This window comes from Chiloscyllium plagiosum, unplaced genomic scaffold, assembly GCF_037043375.1.
Source record: "Chiloscyllium plagiosum isolate Xiang-an unplaced genomic scaffold, Cpla_swu_hap1 HiC_scaffold_12, whole genome shotgun sequence".
Taxonomy (NCBI): domain Eukaryota; kingdom Metazoa; phylum Chordata; class Chondrichthyes; order Orectolobiformes; family Hemiscylliidae; genus Chiloscyllium; species Chiloscyllium plagiosum.
The window spans coordinates 14056601-14076244 of NW_028270150.1; the positions used below are offsets into that span (position 1 = coordinate 14056601).

The following is a 19644-nucleotide window of genomic DNA, read 5'->3' on the forward strand; positions in this document are numbered from 1 at the left end:
GATGTAATTGGATTTTTTTGTGGTGAATGGTTTCTTACTCAGAGTTTTCCCTTTGTCCAGTTTTCAGCCTTCCTATGCCCTGCAGCATCAGGCACCCAGATTCAATTCCTGCCTCGGGCAACTGTGTGTGGAATTTGCACATTCTCCCCATGTCTGCGTGGGTTTCCTCCGGGTGCTCCAGTTTCCTCCCATTCTTCCCAGAGTCTAAAGATGTGCAGGTTAAGGTGGATTGGCCATGCTAAATTGCCCCATAATGTTCAGGTATGTGTAGGTTAGGTGGGTTAGTTGTGATAAGTGCAGGATGGGCACTGGGTCTGGGTGGGATGCTGTTTGGAGTGTTGGTGCAGACTCGATGGGTCAAATGCCCTCTTTCTGCACAGGTCACAGGGAATACGTCAGAAAACCCATCCATTAGGAGGGGATAGCATGGGGAGATCACCCGAATTGACCTTTTGAATCTCCATTTCTCACCATGTGAGGCAAGATTCCCACTGTGGTTTGGAACATGTCCATGATGATTTCATCAACGTCAGGAGTGCACAGCAACAGTGAGATGTTTCCCCTCATGGGGGAGTCTAATACCAGAGTGCATAGTCTCAGAAATAAGGGGTGCCAATTTAAGACAGAGAAGGGACGGTATGTCTTTTCTCAAAGAGTTGAGTCTTTGGAACTCTTTGCTACAGAGAGCTATTGGAAAAGTGTCTTTGCGTACATTTAAGGCTGAGATAGATTCTTGATTGGTAGGGATCAAGAGTTACAGTGAAAGGGCAGGAAAGCGATTGTGAGGAATGTTGGATCAACCATGATTACACACTGTTAGCCACTGTTCCCATTAATAGCTAATCGACCTCCCAGCCAGATCGTTATCAACTCCTTTGTCTGCCCAATTGTCCTTCTCTCTCTTGGCTCTATCCTGCCTATCATTTACTCCTTACGCCCTCTTCCAACTCTACCTTCTGCATATAAACTGACATTTTCCTAGCCACCATCAGTTCTGAGGACGGGTCATTGGACCTGAAATGTTAACTCTAATGTTTCTTAACTGATGCTGCCAGATCTGCTCAGCTTTTCTGGCAACTTCTGTTTTTGTTTTCGATTGCAGCCACTCAGTCTTTACAAATCTGAGCAGGTTCCCATGTCTCACCTGACCACCTGCACCTCAGCAACTCAGTTTTCTATGAAGATTTACCAATCATCAAGCCATCTGAGTAAGAATGCCAAGGAGTAACTATTGTGGAATGTGGGGAAAGGTTTATCCTGTATGTCCGTGCCTGCTAAAAAGCTGAGTTGAAACCAAAGAAAGTGAAATGAATCTCCAGAAACTGCCATCAGAGAGGCTTCTGCTGCATTTGAGTTTGAGATAGTATCAATCCCAGAACCATCTTCTTCCGAACTGAAGAAGAGTCAGACTAGAATCTCTATCCACAGATATTGTCAGACCTGCTGGGTTTCTCCAGCACTTTTCTATATTTATTTCGGATTTCCATAGTCCCCAGTTCTTTGATTTTATTGAAATGAACTACAAAGTGTTTACTCCACAAGATTGTTCTCATTAGACCAGGAATATTTTTGCCTCCAAAATGTCTACTAGACCACAGAAGGCACTAGGCACCCACAGATTCAGATTATTGAAATGGTGAAACATGCATCAATTGCCACCTTCCATGTTAGAACTTGGAACAGTACAGCTCAATACAAGCCCTTCGGCCCATGATGTTGTGCATTTATCTTCATCTAAGATTAACCTACCCTATACAGCCCGCAATTTAATGCTGTCCACGTGTTTGTCTGGCAGCCGCTTGTAAGTCCCGAATGTCTCTGACTCTACCAATGCTGGCAGTGCATTCCACACAACCACCACTCTCTGCATAAAGAACCTACTTCTGACACCTCCCCTATATCTTCCTCTAATCACCTTAAAATTATGATGCCTCATGATGGCCATTTCTGTCCTGGGGAAAAGTCTCTGGCTATCTACTCTATCTATGCCTCTTTTTACCTTGTACACCTCTATTAAGCCACCTCTCTCCTCCTCTCCTCCTCTCCAGTGTGAAAAGCTCCAGCTCACTCAACCTCCCTTCATAAGACAAGCCTTCCAATCCAGGCAGCATCCTGGTAAATCTCCTCTGCACCCTCTCTAAAGCATCTACACTTCTTATATTGAGGTGACCAGAACTGTACATAATATTCCAAGTGTGGTCTAACCAGGATTTTAGAGAGCTGCAGCAAAACCTCACGGCTCTTAAACTCAATCCTCCTGCTAATGAAAGCCAAAACACACCATACACCTTCTTAACAACCCTGTCAACTTGGGTGGCAACTCTGAAGGATCTATGTACATGGACAACAAGATCCCGCTGTTCCTCCATACAGCCAAGAATCCTGTCTTTAATCCTATATTCAACAGTCAAATTCGATCTTCCAAAATGAATCACTTCACATTTATCCAGGTTGAACTCCATCTGTCACCTCTCAGCCCGGCTCTGAATCCTGTCAATATCTTGTTGTAGTCTGCAACAGCCCTCGACACTATCTACAACACCACCGACCTTTGTCTTTGACAAACTTGCTAACCCACCCTTCCACTGCATTCAATTCTTCATTTATAAAAACTACAAAGAGCAGAGACCTAAGAATAGATCACTGTGGGACACCAGCGGCCACTGACCTCCAGGTGGAATACTTTCCATTCACTACTATTCGCTGTCTTCTTTCGGCTAGCCAATTCTGTATCCAAACAGCCAGATGTCAATGTATCCCATACCTCCTAACTTTTTGAATGATCCTACCCTGGGGAACCTTATCAAATGTCTTACTGAAATAAGGCATTCTTTGTGCAATTCTATGAAACAGAAGTACAAACATTACTCCCTGAGTGGCAATGCTGCTGCTTACTATTGAGAGTTAATGAGGCCCCTGTGCAAACATGATGAACAAGTCCTTGAACAAATGACTGCAGATACTGACCATTACTTTCTCGGTTTCATTTATCGTCAGTTGCCCATAATTCCACTGATTGCCGTAGTTTCCCTCTTTCTGGAAGGCTGTCTGTAACACATTTGTGTTGCTGGTGATGTAAACACGCAAGCGAGAAACTTGTCTTCCATACATGTAGTACCTGGGTGGAGAAGGAAATCACAGTACACGTAGGAACATTGCAAAGAGACTGAAGACTTGAGCACAGTCACAAAGCATGGAAGGAGGCTGCTCGGCCCCTCACGTCTGTGATGGATCTTTGAAAGACTATATGATTACTCCTAGTCTCTGCTCTTCATCCTCCAAAATCTTCCTTATTCACAACATACACAATAGTCCGTAATAGAAGTTACGATTTTCTGCATTCATCACTTTCACAGACAGAGAATTCAAGATGATAGTAACTCAGTGTGAAAGTATTATTTTTGTCTGTCTCCAGATATTTCCATTCATCCATTAGCTCATGAACACACACCCATGTGCCCAGTGCACACCTTAAGGCACTGATAGACAAAGCATACATACCCAAATATACCTCATACTCTGCTCATGTGCACATCTTCATAGTTCCTGAACACTATCATGCCATGTAATTTACAAAGTTCGTACATGTCACAGCTACCTTCTGAGAACTGCATTTTTTAAAAACTTTCTCAGCTCATTTTGTCCAGGGACTTCACTTGGTCTCTGAATAAAAATTAAATCTTGGGCTCATTACCTACCAGAATCCGAGACATGAAGGCTCAGTCTCAACAGATAACATAGGGCTGAAAAGTCGGATCTTCCTTGGCTTGTTAGATGGTTGTAATGGAGTCGTGATGTAATATCCTGGAATTAAAAAGAGATCATTAAGATTTTTGTACAACAGAAATTTACATTCATAAGTCTCCTTTGACAGGACTTTCCAAGCTATAACAGTTAGAGATCTGCAGCACAGAGAAAGCCCACTGAGTCTGCACCAGTCAAAAATAACCACCGAACTATTCTATTCCCATTTACCAGCACTGAGCCACCGTACTTTAGGGTCATAGAGTTATAAAGTAATTTTACCTGCCATTGTTCTTTCATATCCCATTTGCTCTCTTGATTTCCTTTTTAAGTGTCCCCTTGCACATTCTGTAGTCCTCTAAGTATTCTAATGTTTTGAGTTCTCAATATCTGCTATAAGACTCTTTTTTTCTCCTATATCCAATCCTGTTTATCCCTCGATATCCAGTGTTCACATGATTTATTGGTCCCGCCCTTTACTGGGACAAGTTGGCCCAGTATGCTCCCTATTTCCTCTTGAATGCATTCCACTGTTCTGACACAAATCATACCTGATCTTACTGAAATCAGTCTTCTCTTTGATTTCAGACACATCCGCATCTTTTTGCATACAACCTTGAATCTAATTAAGTTATGATCGCTGTCTGCAAAATGCTCCCCCACTGATACTGCAACCATTTTCTAAAACCTAAAATTAAGTCTAGGACCACCCCGTCCCTCATATGGCCTCCCATGTACTGTCCAAGATGCATTTTAAGAATTCTGCTCTGTCAACCTTTCACACTGTGACTACTCCAGTTAATGATGGAGAAATTACAATCCCTAAACACCGCCCTATTACTTTTACACTTCCCGACATCTGCCTCCAAATCTTGTCTTCTTTTTCTCTTAGGCTGGTAAGGGGCCTATACTACACTCTCGGCAAGGTGATTGATCCTTTTTGGTTTCTAAGTTCTACTTGTATGGCTTCATTTGAGGAGCCTTTTAACATGCCATTCCTCCTTACTGCTGTCATAGATTTTCTGATCAAAATTGTGACACCCCCCACCTCTTTTCATAGAATTCCTACAGTCTACACTGACTGTCTAAAGAGCATCCCAACTAGACCCACCCCTCTGTACTATCCCTGTAATCCAGCATTTCCCCATGGCTAACCCACCTAGCCTGCGCATGATGGGCAATTTAGCATGGCCAATCCACCTAACATGTACATCTTTGGACTGTGGTAGGAAACCGGAGCACCCGGAGGAAACCCACACAGACACAGGGAGATTGTCTGTGTGGAGTTTGCACAGTCTCCCGAGGGTAGTATCGAACCAGGTCCCTAGCGCTGTGAGGCAGCAGTGCTTGCCACTGAGCCACCATGCCAATCCCTTTATCATCTGATGATGATACAGGGCAGCCGTGATTTACTTTTTGCCCTCAATTCAGCTGCCTTGTTCAGACTCTTAGCATTAAAATAAACACCTCCCAACCTCCCTTAAAATTAGATTCCCTACAGTGTGGAAATAGGCCCTTTGGCCCAACAAGTCCACACCGACCCCCTGAAGAGTAACCCACCCAGACCCATTTCTCTCTGACTAAAGCACTTAACACCACGGGCAATTTAGCATGACCAATTCACCTGACCTGCACAGCTTTGGACTGTGGGAGGAAACCCACACAAACACAGGTAGAATGTGCAAAAACCACACAGACAGTCACCTGAGCAGGGATCAAACCTGGGTCCCTCACGTTGTGAGGCAATAGTGCAAACCACTGAGCCACTGTGCCACCTGTAGCCTATAACTGGCCTGTAATTTCTATGTCTTCAAGATTCGCTTGCTGTACCTTCTAATTGTGGCCATTTATCTCCAACCTTGCTGAACATTTTCTCTGGAGCTCAGCCCCTACCAGGTTAATTTAAGCCCTCCCCAACAACACTAGCAAACATCCCCGTGAGGATACTGGCCTCACCACAGTTCAGGTGTAATCCATCTGCTGTGTAGAAGTCCTGATACCTCTACCACCCAGGGGGACAAGGGCAGTAGTTACATGGGAACACCACGATCTCCAATTTCCCTTTCAAGGCATTCACCATCCTGACTTGGAAAAATAGCACTATTCCTTAAGCTACTGGGTCAGAATTCTGGATTTACCTTCCTAACCACACTGTGGGTGTACTCACTTGGATTGCAGCAATTTGCAATGGAAGCTTCTGTCAGTTTCTCAAGTGTATTTAGGGATGGCGTAATTATTTGTTTACTCATTTAGTGAGACCCATTTCGACAGAAGACATGGAGTTGACCACCTTTTCAACAGTTTGACTACATGAGGGTCACACATAATAAAACTATATGACCCTAAGAAATAGGAACAGAAGTAGGCCATTCAGCCCCTCAAGCCTACTCCACCACTCAATAAGATCAGAGAGGCTGGAAAGACAGGGACTTTCTTCACTGGAGTGTAGGAGGTTAAAATCAGGAGGGATATAGATAAGCAGGAGACTGGAACAACATAGTAAGCCAGGCTGCATCAGGAGTTGGAGAAGTCAATGTTTCACGTGTAGCCCTTCTTCAGATGGCCTAGTGGCATTATCACTAGACTGTTAATCCAGAGACCCAGATAAAGGTGCTGGGGGGCTGGATTCGAATCCCAGTGTGGCAAATAGTGGAATTTGAATTCAATAAATATTTGGAATTAAGAACCTCATGATGACCATGAATCAATTGCCAGGAAAAATCCATCTGATTCGCTCATGTCCTTTAGAGAAGGAAACTGTCATCCTTGTCTGGTCTGGTCTACACGTGACTCTAGACCCACAGCAAGGTGGTTGATTCTTGACTCCCCCTCTGAGCAATTAGGGATCGACAATAAATGCTGCCTTGCCCATATCCCATGAACAAAGACTCCCTTTATATCAGGCACATCCTTCCTCAGATGAGGAGAGTGATACTGCATGGAGGGATAAATGAAGGGATAAATAGTCTTTCCCTGTGTTGAACCATTTTTTTTGATGAAAACAGCATCATCAATCTTACCTGATTGGTTCCCATATGTGTGGTCATTATTTGGGCCAGTTAATGGTGGGTACGTTGGCCCATTGGATCTCTCCCAATCACCCTCATCAGTTAGATCTTGTCTCCAGTAGCAAAATCCATTCTCAAAACTGCAGTTCACTTTCTCCTGATCTGCGGGCACAGACCATGACAGCACAGATTTAATCAGCATTGTTTTCAGCAAAAATTCTGATCTGAGAGTAAGCAAGACAAATTGTTTTGCACTTTCTGCATTTCACAAAAAAAATGTGGAATATTCGATGTTTAAACCGAGGGACGTATCATTCACAGTATACGGAGTGGAATCTCTCTGGAAAGAAATGTTTTGACGGGGGACGGTCCAAGCCAGAGGGTGAAACATGAAATGAGACAGATCACTTTCTTGGGAGTTTATTCATAAAATGCAGTAATTTGATTATCCTGACTGAAAATACAAAAATGCTAGAAATCACAGTGGGTCAGGCAGCATCCATGGAGAGAGAGAGCAAGCTAATGTTTCAGGCTCTTCATCAGAGCCGTGATAAAATAATCCAGACTCAGAATCTTAGCTTGTGCTCTCTTTCCATGGATGCTGCCTGACCTGCTGTGGTTTCCAGCTTTTTGTTTTTAGTAAAGATTTCAGCATCTGCAGTAATTTGCTCCTAATTTCATTGTCTTGCTTCCTATCTACCAGTGTTGTGTTCCAAAAGTCTGTCTCCTGCTCTCTCTCTCTCTCAAATATATCACCTTGATACCATAAAAGCCCTGTCCAAACTAAGCCAAATTAGATACGAAAGCCCCATAAGTGGCAGTGTCCCAAAAGTCAGATCACAAACTAGAATATCACTTCCGTGATGATGCAAAGCCCTACATTACCCATTGATCAAAGACCTGAAGACACCGTCTCCTCCATCTTCCAGGACACCCAGTCCCATTTTTCAGATATTTTTCATTCAGCCTGTTTGGAGACACTGTTACACACCACTGGATCCGGTGGGACTTAAACATGGGCCTCCTGGCTCAGCAATCAGGTCACACTTTTGCCCAAGTTGCTCATCCACCTGAGTATCTCTCTATGTGGTCCCCTGTCCTACTGAGTCTAAGTCATCCATGATGTGCTTTGGGACTATTTAATGTGCCAAAGGCACAGTATCAGTACAAGTTGTTATTGCCTGCTCCAAACTGGAAGATTGAGTGAACTGGAACACTCCTCAGACAATGGAAGCCCGAGAGTGTGAAATCTGCAGATCAGTAAGACTCCTCAATACAATCTAGCTGCACAGAGAGGAGGGGTATACCCAATTCTCCCAGAAAGACTGATGGGTTTAATGCTGGATGACACTGGCTGAAGTGCTCCTTATAAAACTACAAAGATCATAACCCCTCTACTGTGAGCATTTAGGCTCATAACAGCAGTGTGCGGAGCCATCACAAAATATCGGCATTGGCGCATTGGGCAAGATAGGAAGTCATTCCATGTTGCTGTCCAATCAAACCCTGCTAGGGCCGCCCATGACTGGGTGGTGCAAAATGGCCGACAGCTGACATGACTACAGCAGTTAGAGCATGTGGGAAAATACTTGCTTAATACAGTCTCCATAAGTAGAACAATAGCGGGTCTGTCTTAGATTGGATAGAATGTGGGGCTGACAAATATTATCCATTATGAAAAGTTTCCAGGAGAAAGGTAGGAATGTTTGAAAACATCATGACCAGGGCTGGACCACCAGCCCGTCCATCTTTTTGAGATGCTGTACCAGAGAGCCAATCACAGAGGGATGTGCGGGTGTTGCTGACCAATAGATTAGATTAGATTACTTAGTGTGGAAACAGGCCCTTCGGCCCAACAAGTCCACACCAGCCCTCCGAAGAGCAACCCACCCAGACCCATTCCCCTACATTTACCCCCTCACCTAACACTGCGGGGAATTTAGCATGGCCAATTCGCCTAACCTGCACATTTTTGGACTGTGGGAGGAAACCGGAGCACACGGAGGAAACCCACGCAGACACAGGGAGAATGTGCAAACTCCACACAGACAGTAGCCTGAGGCTGGAATTGAACCCGGGTCTCTAGCGCTGTGAGGCAGCAGTGCTAACCACTGTGCCACCGTGCTGCCCAAAAGGGGGTGGAGCATATATATGCTCTAAGTTTTAACTGTATACAATCAGAAGTTTGTGTGTGGCTTACTGTGAAGCAAATCTGAAGCTGTAATGACATGGTAGGAAAATAAAGTTATACCTGGATCTACCACCGGACTTGGACTCAGTGGGAAATATGAGATCAAACAGTCCCCAATTCTGTAATATCATGACATTGTAAGGCAAAGAAGCAAAATTAGGCCATTCAGCCCATTGAGTCTTCTTTCCCATTCGATCATATGTTTCCCAACCCCATTCTCCGGTCTTCTCTCTGTAACCCTTGACCCCCTTACTGATTAAAAACCTATATCTGTCTTGAATATACTCAATGACTTGGCCTCACAGCCTTCTGTACCAATGAGCTCCACGGATTAATCACCCTGTGGTTGAAAAAATTCCTTCTCCTCTCAGTTCATAAAAACTGAGAAAGTTAGTGCAGGAGTAGGGCATTCAGCCCTTCGAGCCTGCACCACCATTCAATACGAGCATGGCTGATCATGCAATCTTAGTATCCCATTCCCACTTTCTCCCTATACCTCTTGATCCTCTTAGATGCAAGTGCCATGTCCAGCTCCTTCTTGAATATATCTAATGAACTGACCCCAGCAGCTTCCTGTGGAAGAGAATTCTACTGGTTCACAACACAGTGAAAAGAAATTTCCATATCTCAGTTCTGAATAGCTTACCCCTTATTCTTAGACTGTCACCGCTAGTTCTGGACCTTGGGAACATTCTATAGGGTCGTCCCTTCACTTTGAAAGTGTGCCTTCGCTCTTAGTCCCTCCTACTAGTGGTAACAACATCTCCATGTCCACTCTATCCACGCCTCTGTATCCTACAAGTTTCAAGCAAATCCCCCTCTATCTTTCTAAACAACTAGATTACGACTTGTCTTTACCTCAAACTCCCTTTAGCTACCTTTAATTCGCATGTGTTGATATCTCTTACCTAAAAACCTATCAAATCAGTCTCAAAATCTTGAATTGTCCTTCCAGCTTTTGTGGGAAGAGCACTCCAGATTTCCACTACCCTTTGTGTAATAATTTGTGTCATGATTCAGGATTAGTGTCCCCTTGTCCATGAGGCCCAAGTTTGTCCCAGAGCAGTAGTATTGCAGCTGCTTCATTCCGATGTCTTGCTTGTGACCAGTGATTGGGAACTGAAGATTACTGTAAAAAAACGAATGAGTCACAGCTTCCTCAGAAGCAACAGTGGGAACTTACTGCTGGTAAGAGTAATGTTAAACACGGTGAACGTTGCATTGAAACCAAAGCCAGAAGACGGGAATTCATCAGCCCAGAATTCAGCTGTGGCCTCGTTTGAAAAAATCCTTACAGATCCAGGATTGAAACCTGTAAGTGAAGCTAAGTGAAACAAAGCAAGGTTAGTATTTGGTGTCTTCACATGGAGTGTCACTCATTAAAATAAATACTAGAATCCTTTCTTCCTTTGAAGATTTTTCTTCATAGACTTCAGTGTTAATATAGCAAGATATTAAAGTTATGGGGAATAAAGATAGTGGCTGTGAATTGATACCTGGATATATAAACAGAGAACAAAGGAGGCTTTTGGTCCAGTGTTGATGTCTGTATCTCTGGGCTGAGGGACCCAGATTGATGTCCCACCTGCTTTGGATTTGTGACAAAATATGTCTGACCAGGTTTTAAAAAGAAAAAAAATTATCAAAGGGTTCAGAGGATCTTGCAGTGAAGGTGAGTGTGTTTGTCTCTGGGTGAGAAGATTTAGGTTCAAGCCCACTTTGAGATGCAATGACCACAGGTGTTTTCATAACACAAGCAAAAAGTTTGATTCAAAATGTAAAGGAGTGAATGAAATGGCTTTAACTAGAAGACACAGCTGTTGTACTGGTATCAGTGGTAAACACCCTGCATTAAGAAAGCTTGTGGGCTGAATCTTATCAGAAATCGGTTAAGTGTCATTTGTGGAATGTTTCTTTCCAAAGTTCTACTGTGTTTCCATATGCTATCTACCTTCCCAATCTCACTTCCTCAAGGCAGCCTGCCTGACATCATCAGATCACTTCTGGGACTGATTCCTGGCACTGGTGCCAACTTTAAAGATCAGCCATGCTCCCAGTTATGTGCTGGCACTCCACAGCTGCCCTGCACGTTTAGTTCTATTTGCTCCAGACATTTTAGAAATAAAAGAATTGGCACCCTGCTATGGCACAGGGATCTGGAGGTGCTGCTGGATAGGGGATGAACTGCCCATGGACCTGTCCGGAAGAACAGGTGAAATTACTAAGTCTTTCACGTTGAGAATTGTCGCCACCTACTCTCTATCTGATTGACAGGAGAACAGAAAACTGCATATTAGTGAGGTAAAGTTACATAAAAATGAAATATTAATGCATACAAATAGATCTCTCCCAATGCACTAGCAAGGATCACCATCTAAATCTGGAAAATGGGAATTTTTGCTCTTGACATTGAGAAGTTCCTCATTAGACATCTCACATGAACAAAGCCCACCCTGTTCTGTATTTGAGAAGACTCTGTCCAAAATCTTTAGGTTTTGTTTTGTGAGAATCTGTTAACATTTGCATCCAGGTGCACTCTCTATGGGACATGCCTTTCACTTCCATACCTTGTCAAGTATTGATCTTCAGGAAACCAAGCAAGTGGTCACTCAACCATTTCTGAAGCAAAAACTGGCAGCGATTGTGAGGAGAAGACTTAATCAGCATTAGTTTGGTGAGCTGAGAGCTGCCCAATGGGTGGATAGTGCGGGGACGTATATGGTATTTTGAAATTGGGAAGGGTCACTAGAGTTTACTCAGATTGCTTCTGTTGATGTTGAGATACATTATTTGGAAGAATAAAGGGGACTTCGTTCTTAATACATGTTGCTAATATCAAGGGGTCAGGGTGAATGTTGAATTTTGACAAGGAAGAAGCTTCACTTTTGGGACGAACAGCAAGAAACTTTTCTTTACATTAGTTCATGGGATGTGGGTGTTCTTGGTTGGACAACAGTTATGGCTCATTCCTAATTGCCCTATGATAGGTGGTGGTGAATGGCCTTCCTGAGCTGCTGTAGCTGTTATGGTGTAAGTCAACCACAGTGCTGTTCAGGAGGGACTGTCACCCAGCAGCAGTGAAGGAACACTGACATAGCTCCAAACTAGAATGCTGTGTGCCTTGGAAAGGAATTTGCAAATGGTGGTGTTTTCTTTCATCTGATGCCTTTGTCTGACTCCACACTGGGACACAGACAGACCTCACACCTATTGTTAAAAATGCTGAGCTATCTTAAGAATGTAATTTAAAAAGTTCTGTGATTTACATATCAAAGAACAGAAACCAGCATATCCCGTTCTAAAAAATTAGATTCCCTACAGTGTGGAAACAGGCCATTCAAACCAGTCCACACTGACCCTGCAAAGAGGAATCCACCTCCCTCTGACTAATGCACCTAACACTATGGACAATTTACCATGGCCAATTCACCTGATCTACACATCTTTGGACTGTGGGAAGAAACCCACGCAGACACAGGGAGAATGTGTAAACTTGACACAGACAGACAGTCACCCGAGGCTGGAACTGAACCTGGGACCCTGGTGCTGTGAGGCAGCAGTGCTAACCACTGAGCCACCGATGAAAGATTTAATCTAAAATTGCTTAATGTATCACATCTTCATGACACCGGACTCCTTTGGCTATACATTCTGTGATCATGATCTTATTTTCCACAACCACCTGATGAAGGAGCAGCGCTCCAAAAGCTAGTGCTTCCAAATAAACGTGTTGACTATAATCTGGTGTTGTGCGATTTCTAACTTTTTCCACTTCAGTCCAACCCCAGCACCTCTAAGTCATTTGTCCAGCTAGCTTGTAAATGTCCTAGGTTTGGAAGGTGCTGTCAAAGCTGCCTTTGTGTGTTTCTGCATAGCCTGTTATAGGTGGTACTGTTGGCGATTGGTGATGGTGGGAATGAATGTTGACACTGTTAGATTGGCATTGATCAAAGTAGGTAGAAGGACGCAGCTTGCCTGCTTTGTGAAAACTATCAGCTTAGTGCCATCTTTCTGACCCCAAGATATAGCAAGGAAAGGGGAAGTTAGAATGTGAGAGAGAATGAGTGAGAGTGTGAGAGAGAGAGTGTGAGAGAGAGAGTGTGAGAGAGAGAGAGAGTGTGAGAGTGAGAGAGTGAGGGATGAGAGAGAGTGTGTGAGAGAGAGTGTGAGAGTGTGAGAGAGAGAGTGTGAGAGAGTGTGAGAGAGAGAGAATGTGAGAGAGAGAGTGTGAGAGAGAGAGAGTGAGAGAGAGTGTGAGTGTGAGAGAGAGTGAGAGAGAGAGAGTGTGAGTGAGAGAGTGAAGTATTGGATGCAGCTAGAATGGGGGCAAATAGCACTGGTCCAATTATTCTCAAATTGCTTGAGAGAGAGTCCTCTTTCACCCAGTTCAGTAAACTGTTGAACTGTCAGTTTAGATTTTTTTTTAAGATTCTCTACAGTGTGAAAACAGGCCCTTCAGCCCAACAAGTCCACACCGACCCTCCAAAGAGTAACCCACCCAGACCTATTTTCCCTCTGACTAATGCACCTAACACTATGGGCAATTTAGCATGGCCAATTCACCTAACCTGCACATCTTTGGACTGTGAGAGGAAAACGGAGCACCCGGAGGAAACCCACGCAGACACGGGGAGAATCTACAAACTCCACACAGTCATCTGAGGCTGGAATCGAACCTGGGTCCCTGGTGCTGTGAGGCAGCAGTGGTAACCACTGATGGTAACCATGTTGGATCTGATTATCTACACTCAGCAAAGGACTAAGTTTTATCCTTTTACATCCACATCTCAAATGAATTTCAGGCATGACACCCCATTTAACACTTCTTCTATCATCTTCACTTCCATGCCCACTTCTTTGATTGTTGTCATCTCTCCACTCCACTGATCCTTTCACCCATCTCCAATACTCATCCTCAAGCTAGAGCCATCCCCCTGACCTCTTATCTGCACTCTGTATATTCATTGAGAACTGTGAATGTGACATTGGCCAACTTCATTTCTCTGCTCTGTTCTGCTCACAATTCTAACCCGTCTCTCTCTGAACTTGCTGCACTCAGTTCCCTCATGTCCAATCTTGCTCTTGTTATTGAATCTGCTGATAAGGGGAGTGCTTTTGCCATCTGGTGTGCCAACCTCTACCTCCCAAGGGCTAAGAGACAGCTCACAGACATTTTCTCCTATCTTCCCCACCATTGAACATCAGGCTGTAACTTCCAGGACTGTCGTTGACCTCATCTTCTCGTTTATGGGAGATACACCCTACTCGGCTACCCACTCACAGACCCCCAACCCCACACAGGAATGCCCTGGGAGATCCTTGTTTGAGCTAGTTCCTGTCCCAGTGAACTTGTTCCTTTCTACCTTGACTCTATTTTGTCCCCATGGCTCGATTAAAAATAGGGCCCTGGGTAGCGTTGTAGAACAGAGAGACCCTGGGGTTCAAGTGCATAATTCTTTGAAATTTGTGTGTGTTTAAGAAGGCATTTAGCCCTCTTGCCTTCATTGCTCAGACCTTTGAGTATAGGAGCTGGAACGTCATGTTGAGGTTGTACAGAACGTAGGCTTCTTCTGGAGTACTGTGTGCAGTTCTGGTTGCCCTGCTATAGGAAAGATATTATTAAATGGCGAGGGTTCAAAAAAGATATACCAGAATATTGCCAGATATGGAGTTATAAAAATAGGTTGGATATTTTGAGACGTTTTTCACTGGCGTGTAGGAGGTTAAGGTGTGGTTTAATTGAGGTTTATAAGGGTATGAAGAGCATTGATAAGGTGAATAGCAAAGGTCTTTTCTCAAAGGTGGGGGAAATTCAAAATGAGGAGGCATATTTTTAAGATAAGAAGAAAAAAGTTTTTAAAAAGTCATGGATCATACATTTTTTTTACACAGAGGTTCATGTGTGGAATGAATAGCCAGCAAAAGCAATGGATGCAGATCCAGTTATAACATTTAAAAGATGTTTGGATAAGCATATGAGTAGAGAGGGTTTTGAGAGATATGGGAGTCTAGATTAGAATGGTGCTGGAAAAGCACAGCAGGTCAGGCAGCATCTGAGGAGCAGGAAAATCGACGTTTCTGGCAAAAGCCCTTCATCTAGACTCTGATCGCCAGCACTTTTGTCTTTTGAGAGATATGGGGCAAGCACAGATAAGTGGGACTAGTTTAGTTTGGGAATATGGTCAGCGTGGACAAGTTGGACCAAATGACTTGTTTCCATGCTGCATAACTCTATGACACTTTACAAATTCCACAATTTCCAGTGTCCTTGCCCTAAGCTGCATCCTCTTCACCGTGGATGTGCAATCTCTCTACACTACCATCCAACGCATCAGATTGTTCTGAGGGGTCTTGGCCTCTTTAAATAAAGGCCTGCACTCCTCCATCCACCATCATCCTCCTTCACCTGAATTCATTCTTATTTTGATCAGCCTCTCCTTGAAATCATCTCATTGCTCCATGTCAAAGGTGCCAATATGAGTTCCTGCATGTCTTATGTCCCTCTCTCTGTGGGCTGTGTGGCTCATTGCCTGTCCCAGTCTTACTCTGGCTCCCTGCCCACATGCTTTCTCTGATACATTTGTGACATTGCCAAATCTATTTTCTATTCTCAAATTAATTAATTTTGTTTCCAATTTCCATCCTTCCCTCATTTTTACCTGTCCATCTCTTCCCTTCTTCACCTTCTCTGTTTTCATTCCTGGAGATAGTTGTTGCCATGAACAGTCTCCCTCAGTTACCTTGATTCCTTTATCCCAGTTTCTCTGGCTCCACCCCATCTGTTCCAGTGATGCCACCTACCATTGGGTGCTTCTGACCTGTCCTCCATTTTCTTCAGCCAAGGATTCCCACTTCCACTGTGGTTGACAGAACCAATGGCCATGTCCAACCCGTTACCTGCATTTCTGTCCTCACGCTTTCAGAGAACATCAGTAGGGTTCCCTTTTGTCCTCACTTTATACCTCACCAGCCTCAGCATTCAAAGCATCTCCCCTGCCATTTCTGCCACTTCCAGCAGACTGCGATTGACAAGCAGACTTCTATTCCCATTAGCACTCCCATGACCTTTCGCTCTGGGTACCCTCACCATCTATTCCACTTGTTCACCCTTCCATTTTATCAATAGAAAACTTTTCATTTTCTAGCCACCTTCAGTTCTGCAGAAGTCCTATTGAACTCAAAACATTAAATTTGCTTCACTTTCCACAGGTGCTGCCAAATCTGCGGAGTTTATCTAATACCTTCTGTTTTTATTATAGGATCCCAACTAGCACTGGAGTTCCATGAAGTCTGTTGACTGTGGCATGCAGGAACCTCATCTACCTAAATAAAGGGTCCAGTTCAAATGGCAGTCGGTTGTGGTTGAAGAGGAAATGTCTTTGGCATCACTAATCATTACGGTTTACCTGGCAGTTTGAGACAAACCTCCAGCATTAATGCCCTTATCTTCACCTCAAAGAAGAAGAAGATAAGTTTAACATAAAAATCAGTTGGTTACTTACCGATTAATTCCTTACGGGATCCTATTCCTTGGTACAGGTAGAGATAGTCAGTCCATAAGTTGACTTCGAAGTCAGTGAAACTCACTTGAATGTAAAATCCTGGTTCAACTCTGGTCACAAACGCACATCATGTATTAGAAGTTTCAATACCAACATAACTTATCAGCTCCAACTTCCTTTGGTTAGTGTTCGATGGTTGAGACTTTTTTGAAAATCTCTAATAAATTAGACACAATTTCCCTTTCATCAAGCTATGCTGACGCTGCTTGATTAGACTATGATTTTCCAAGTGTTCCATCATTACTTCCTTAATGTCACACAATTGCATTAATTGGAATGCATTTAATCGGTTACAGTATTGATGATTTGACACTTTAGAAACTGCTGATGGGCTTCTTTATAAGGAACCTACTTCTTAATCAACTTTCTCCAAAATGTCAGTACACAGGTGGGACTTGAATCCGGGCCTTCCTGCCTCAAAGGTAGAGATACTACCACTGCGTCACAAGAGCCCTTGCTTTATAACTAAAGGACTTGATGAAAATTTCATTCATTTGGATGTGTACTGTGGCAATTAAGTTTTTCATGAGTCAGATGCTCACCTGACAGATCTAACCAAGTGCACTGCATTCTGAAAGATGCAAATCCACAGTTTTGTTTTTACAGGTGAGGTCAGGCTCACATTCTGCTCCTGACTTGTACCTTCCCAACTCTAGTCAGTCATTTCCCAGAGGGTTTAAAACACAAGTCCCTCAGCTCAAAACACCATTTCTCCCTGATATTCAACATGCTTATAACTCAAACTGGAAATCATTTTACTAGAGGGGGAAAAAACAGTTAAAAACAGTAATAATTCAAAATAGACACATTGATCATACTAGAGACTAGCCTGAAGTATACAAGACAAGTCAGACCAGTATGCTTCATTTGCAATTTTTACTGATTTTCCTTCTGAGTTTACTTTTTTTTTTGGTTCTTTGGCTCAGAGCAGTGTCCAGAACAGTAATTTTCTTTTATTGTAGGAGTCTAAGGGACAATCCTGTCAGGTTGATAACCTTGCTTGGGAACAAATGATGTGAAATTTCCCTGAAAGGAGCAGTAGGAACTTTTATTACTGATCTGACTTACTGATCGAGGGAAATAAAAGCAACATAGTGCGGATGCTGGAAATCTGAAATAAAAGCAGAACATTCTGAAGAAACTCAGCAGGTCTGACAGCAGCTGAGGTGGGAGAAACAGAGTTGATGTTTCAAGTCTGAAATGACATTTCTTCAGCCGCAATACTTTATGACTTGTGCAAGAGACAAAAAGCAAAAACTTGACACGGAATAATAGATCAATGCTCTTCACCCTGAATGGTTCTAGATCAGCTACCACGAGTGCATAAACAGGAGGAGACGCATCAGTTCATTGACGCTGTTCTGCCATTTAATGACTTTTGCTCTGGACCCATGTCTTTTTTAGATTTTTTTGTCACCTTTCTCACATCAGTTCTAAAAATGAACAACTGAGCTGCCATCTGCAGCTTTCATTGTGAACATACTCCACATTTTGTCTACCATTATGAAGCAGAATTTCCTAACTTCTTCCCGGAACTATATGGTTCTGATTTTAAGGTGGTGTACTCCTGTACTAAACTTTTGCACATATAAAATACTTCTCTTTCAAATCGATCAATTCATTTCAAAGCCCTTAAAGCCTCAATCGAATCACATTTAAACAACATTCAAAATACATGAAGCAAGCGGACAATACACGTGTGCATGCCCAAATCTCCCTGGAAAATCCCCCAATGGGGGTTAGCAATCAGAGAAAAGTCATCCTCACAAACAAAGGACTCCTCAGCTAACTGAAGAATAAAATAACTTTAAATCACTGTGGTGGTGAATTCCTTACAAATGGATATGGAATATCTCCTTTAACGTTGTGTAAACTCAGCTCTTACTATACTTGGATCAAATGGACACTTGGATCTCGCTTTATTGAAAACCATATTAATTGTTACATTCCAATCCGAGACTGAGATATGGTACACATGAAAAGGTCAGTAACTGACTGGTTAATATACTTTGAGGATATGCAATGGAAATGCATGAGTTGTGATCTCAGCAATGCTACTAGACACTATTTTAAACACTTGGGAGAAATTCACTGCATTCTGTTATTCGTAACTTCAACACAGCACCGCCCTGCCAAAGTGAGCTGCTGTAACCACATCCACAGCTGGTAGCACCGGGAGTGAACCCGACACCCGGTAGCGGGTGGAATCTACATCCATAGCTTTAAACCACTCAGCTACGCTCTGTAATCTCAGCAGCCTGAAGAAGGCGTGTTTCGGGTGATGACCTTTTGTATGTAGAAATGTGTTTGTTATTTTGAAAATAAAACCCACTTATGTTTTCTTCCCCCCTTTATTCATTCACAGGATGAGGGCACCACTGGCTAAGCAGCATTTATTGCCTATCTCTAATTGCCCAGAGGGCAGTTAAGAGTCAACCACATTGCTGTTGGTCTGGAGCTACATGTAGGCCAGACCAGGTAAGGATGGCAGCTTCCTTCCCTGAAGGACATTAGTGATCCAGACAAGTTTTTCCAACAATCGACAATGGATCCATAGTCATCATTAGATTCTTAATTCCACATTTTTATTGAATTCAAAGTCCACTCTGTACCATGGCAGGATTCAAACCCAGGTGCCAGGAACGTTACCTGGGTCTCTGGATTAACAACCACTAGGCCGGCGCCTCCTTTTTTGATTGGTCTATGCCAACCTCAATACTATGATACCTGCATAGTAACCACATTTTGTCTTATTATTCATTCACATGATGAGGGCATCACTGGCTAGACCAACATTTATTGCCTCTTCATTATTGTCCAGAGGGCAGTTAAGAGTCAACCAGATTGCAGTGGGTCTTGAATCACGTAGAAGCCAGACCAGGTATAGGTGGGGGGTCATTTCAGAACAGAAATGCGGAGACATTTCTTCAGCCAGAGAGTGGTGGGCCTGTGGAATTCATTGCCACGGAGTGCAGTGGAAGCCGGGATGCTAAATGTCTTCAAGGCCGAGATTGATAGATTCTTGTTGTCTAGAGGAATTAAGGGCTACGGGGAGAACGCTGGTAAGTGGAGCTGAAATACGCATCAGCCATGATTGAATGGCGGAGTGGACTCGATGGGCCGAATGGCCTTACTTCCA

At 43.3% G+C, this 19644-nt stretch overlaps 1 protein-coding gene across 2 annotated transcripts in view; it reads right to left on the reverse strand.

Annotated features, from left to right (window-relative positions):
• The window catches only part of tmprss15 (transmembrane serine protease 15), a 101598-nt gene that overhangs the window by 42697 nt on the left and 39257 nt on the right, over positions 1-19644 (reverse strand). For both annotated transcript variants that reach the window (XM_087992468.1, XM_087992467.1), the window contains 5 exons: positions 16446-16555; positions 10127-10267; positions 6765-6914; positions 3699-3804; positions 2968-3118 (listed from right to left, as the gene is read on the reverse strand). In XM_087992468.1, the coding sequence (XP_087848594.1) occupies positions 2968-3118; positions 3699-3804; positions 6765-6914; positions 10127-10267; positions 16446-16555 (658 nt within the window). The remainder of the gene's footprint in view (positions 1-2967; positions 3119-3698; positions 3805-6764; positions 6915-10126; positions 10268-16445; positions 16556-19644) is intronic.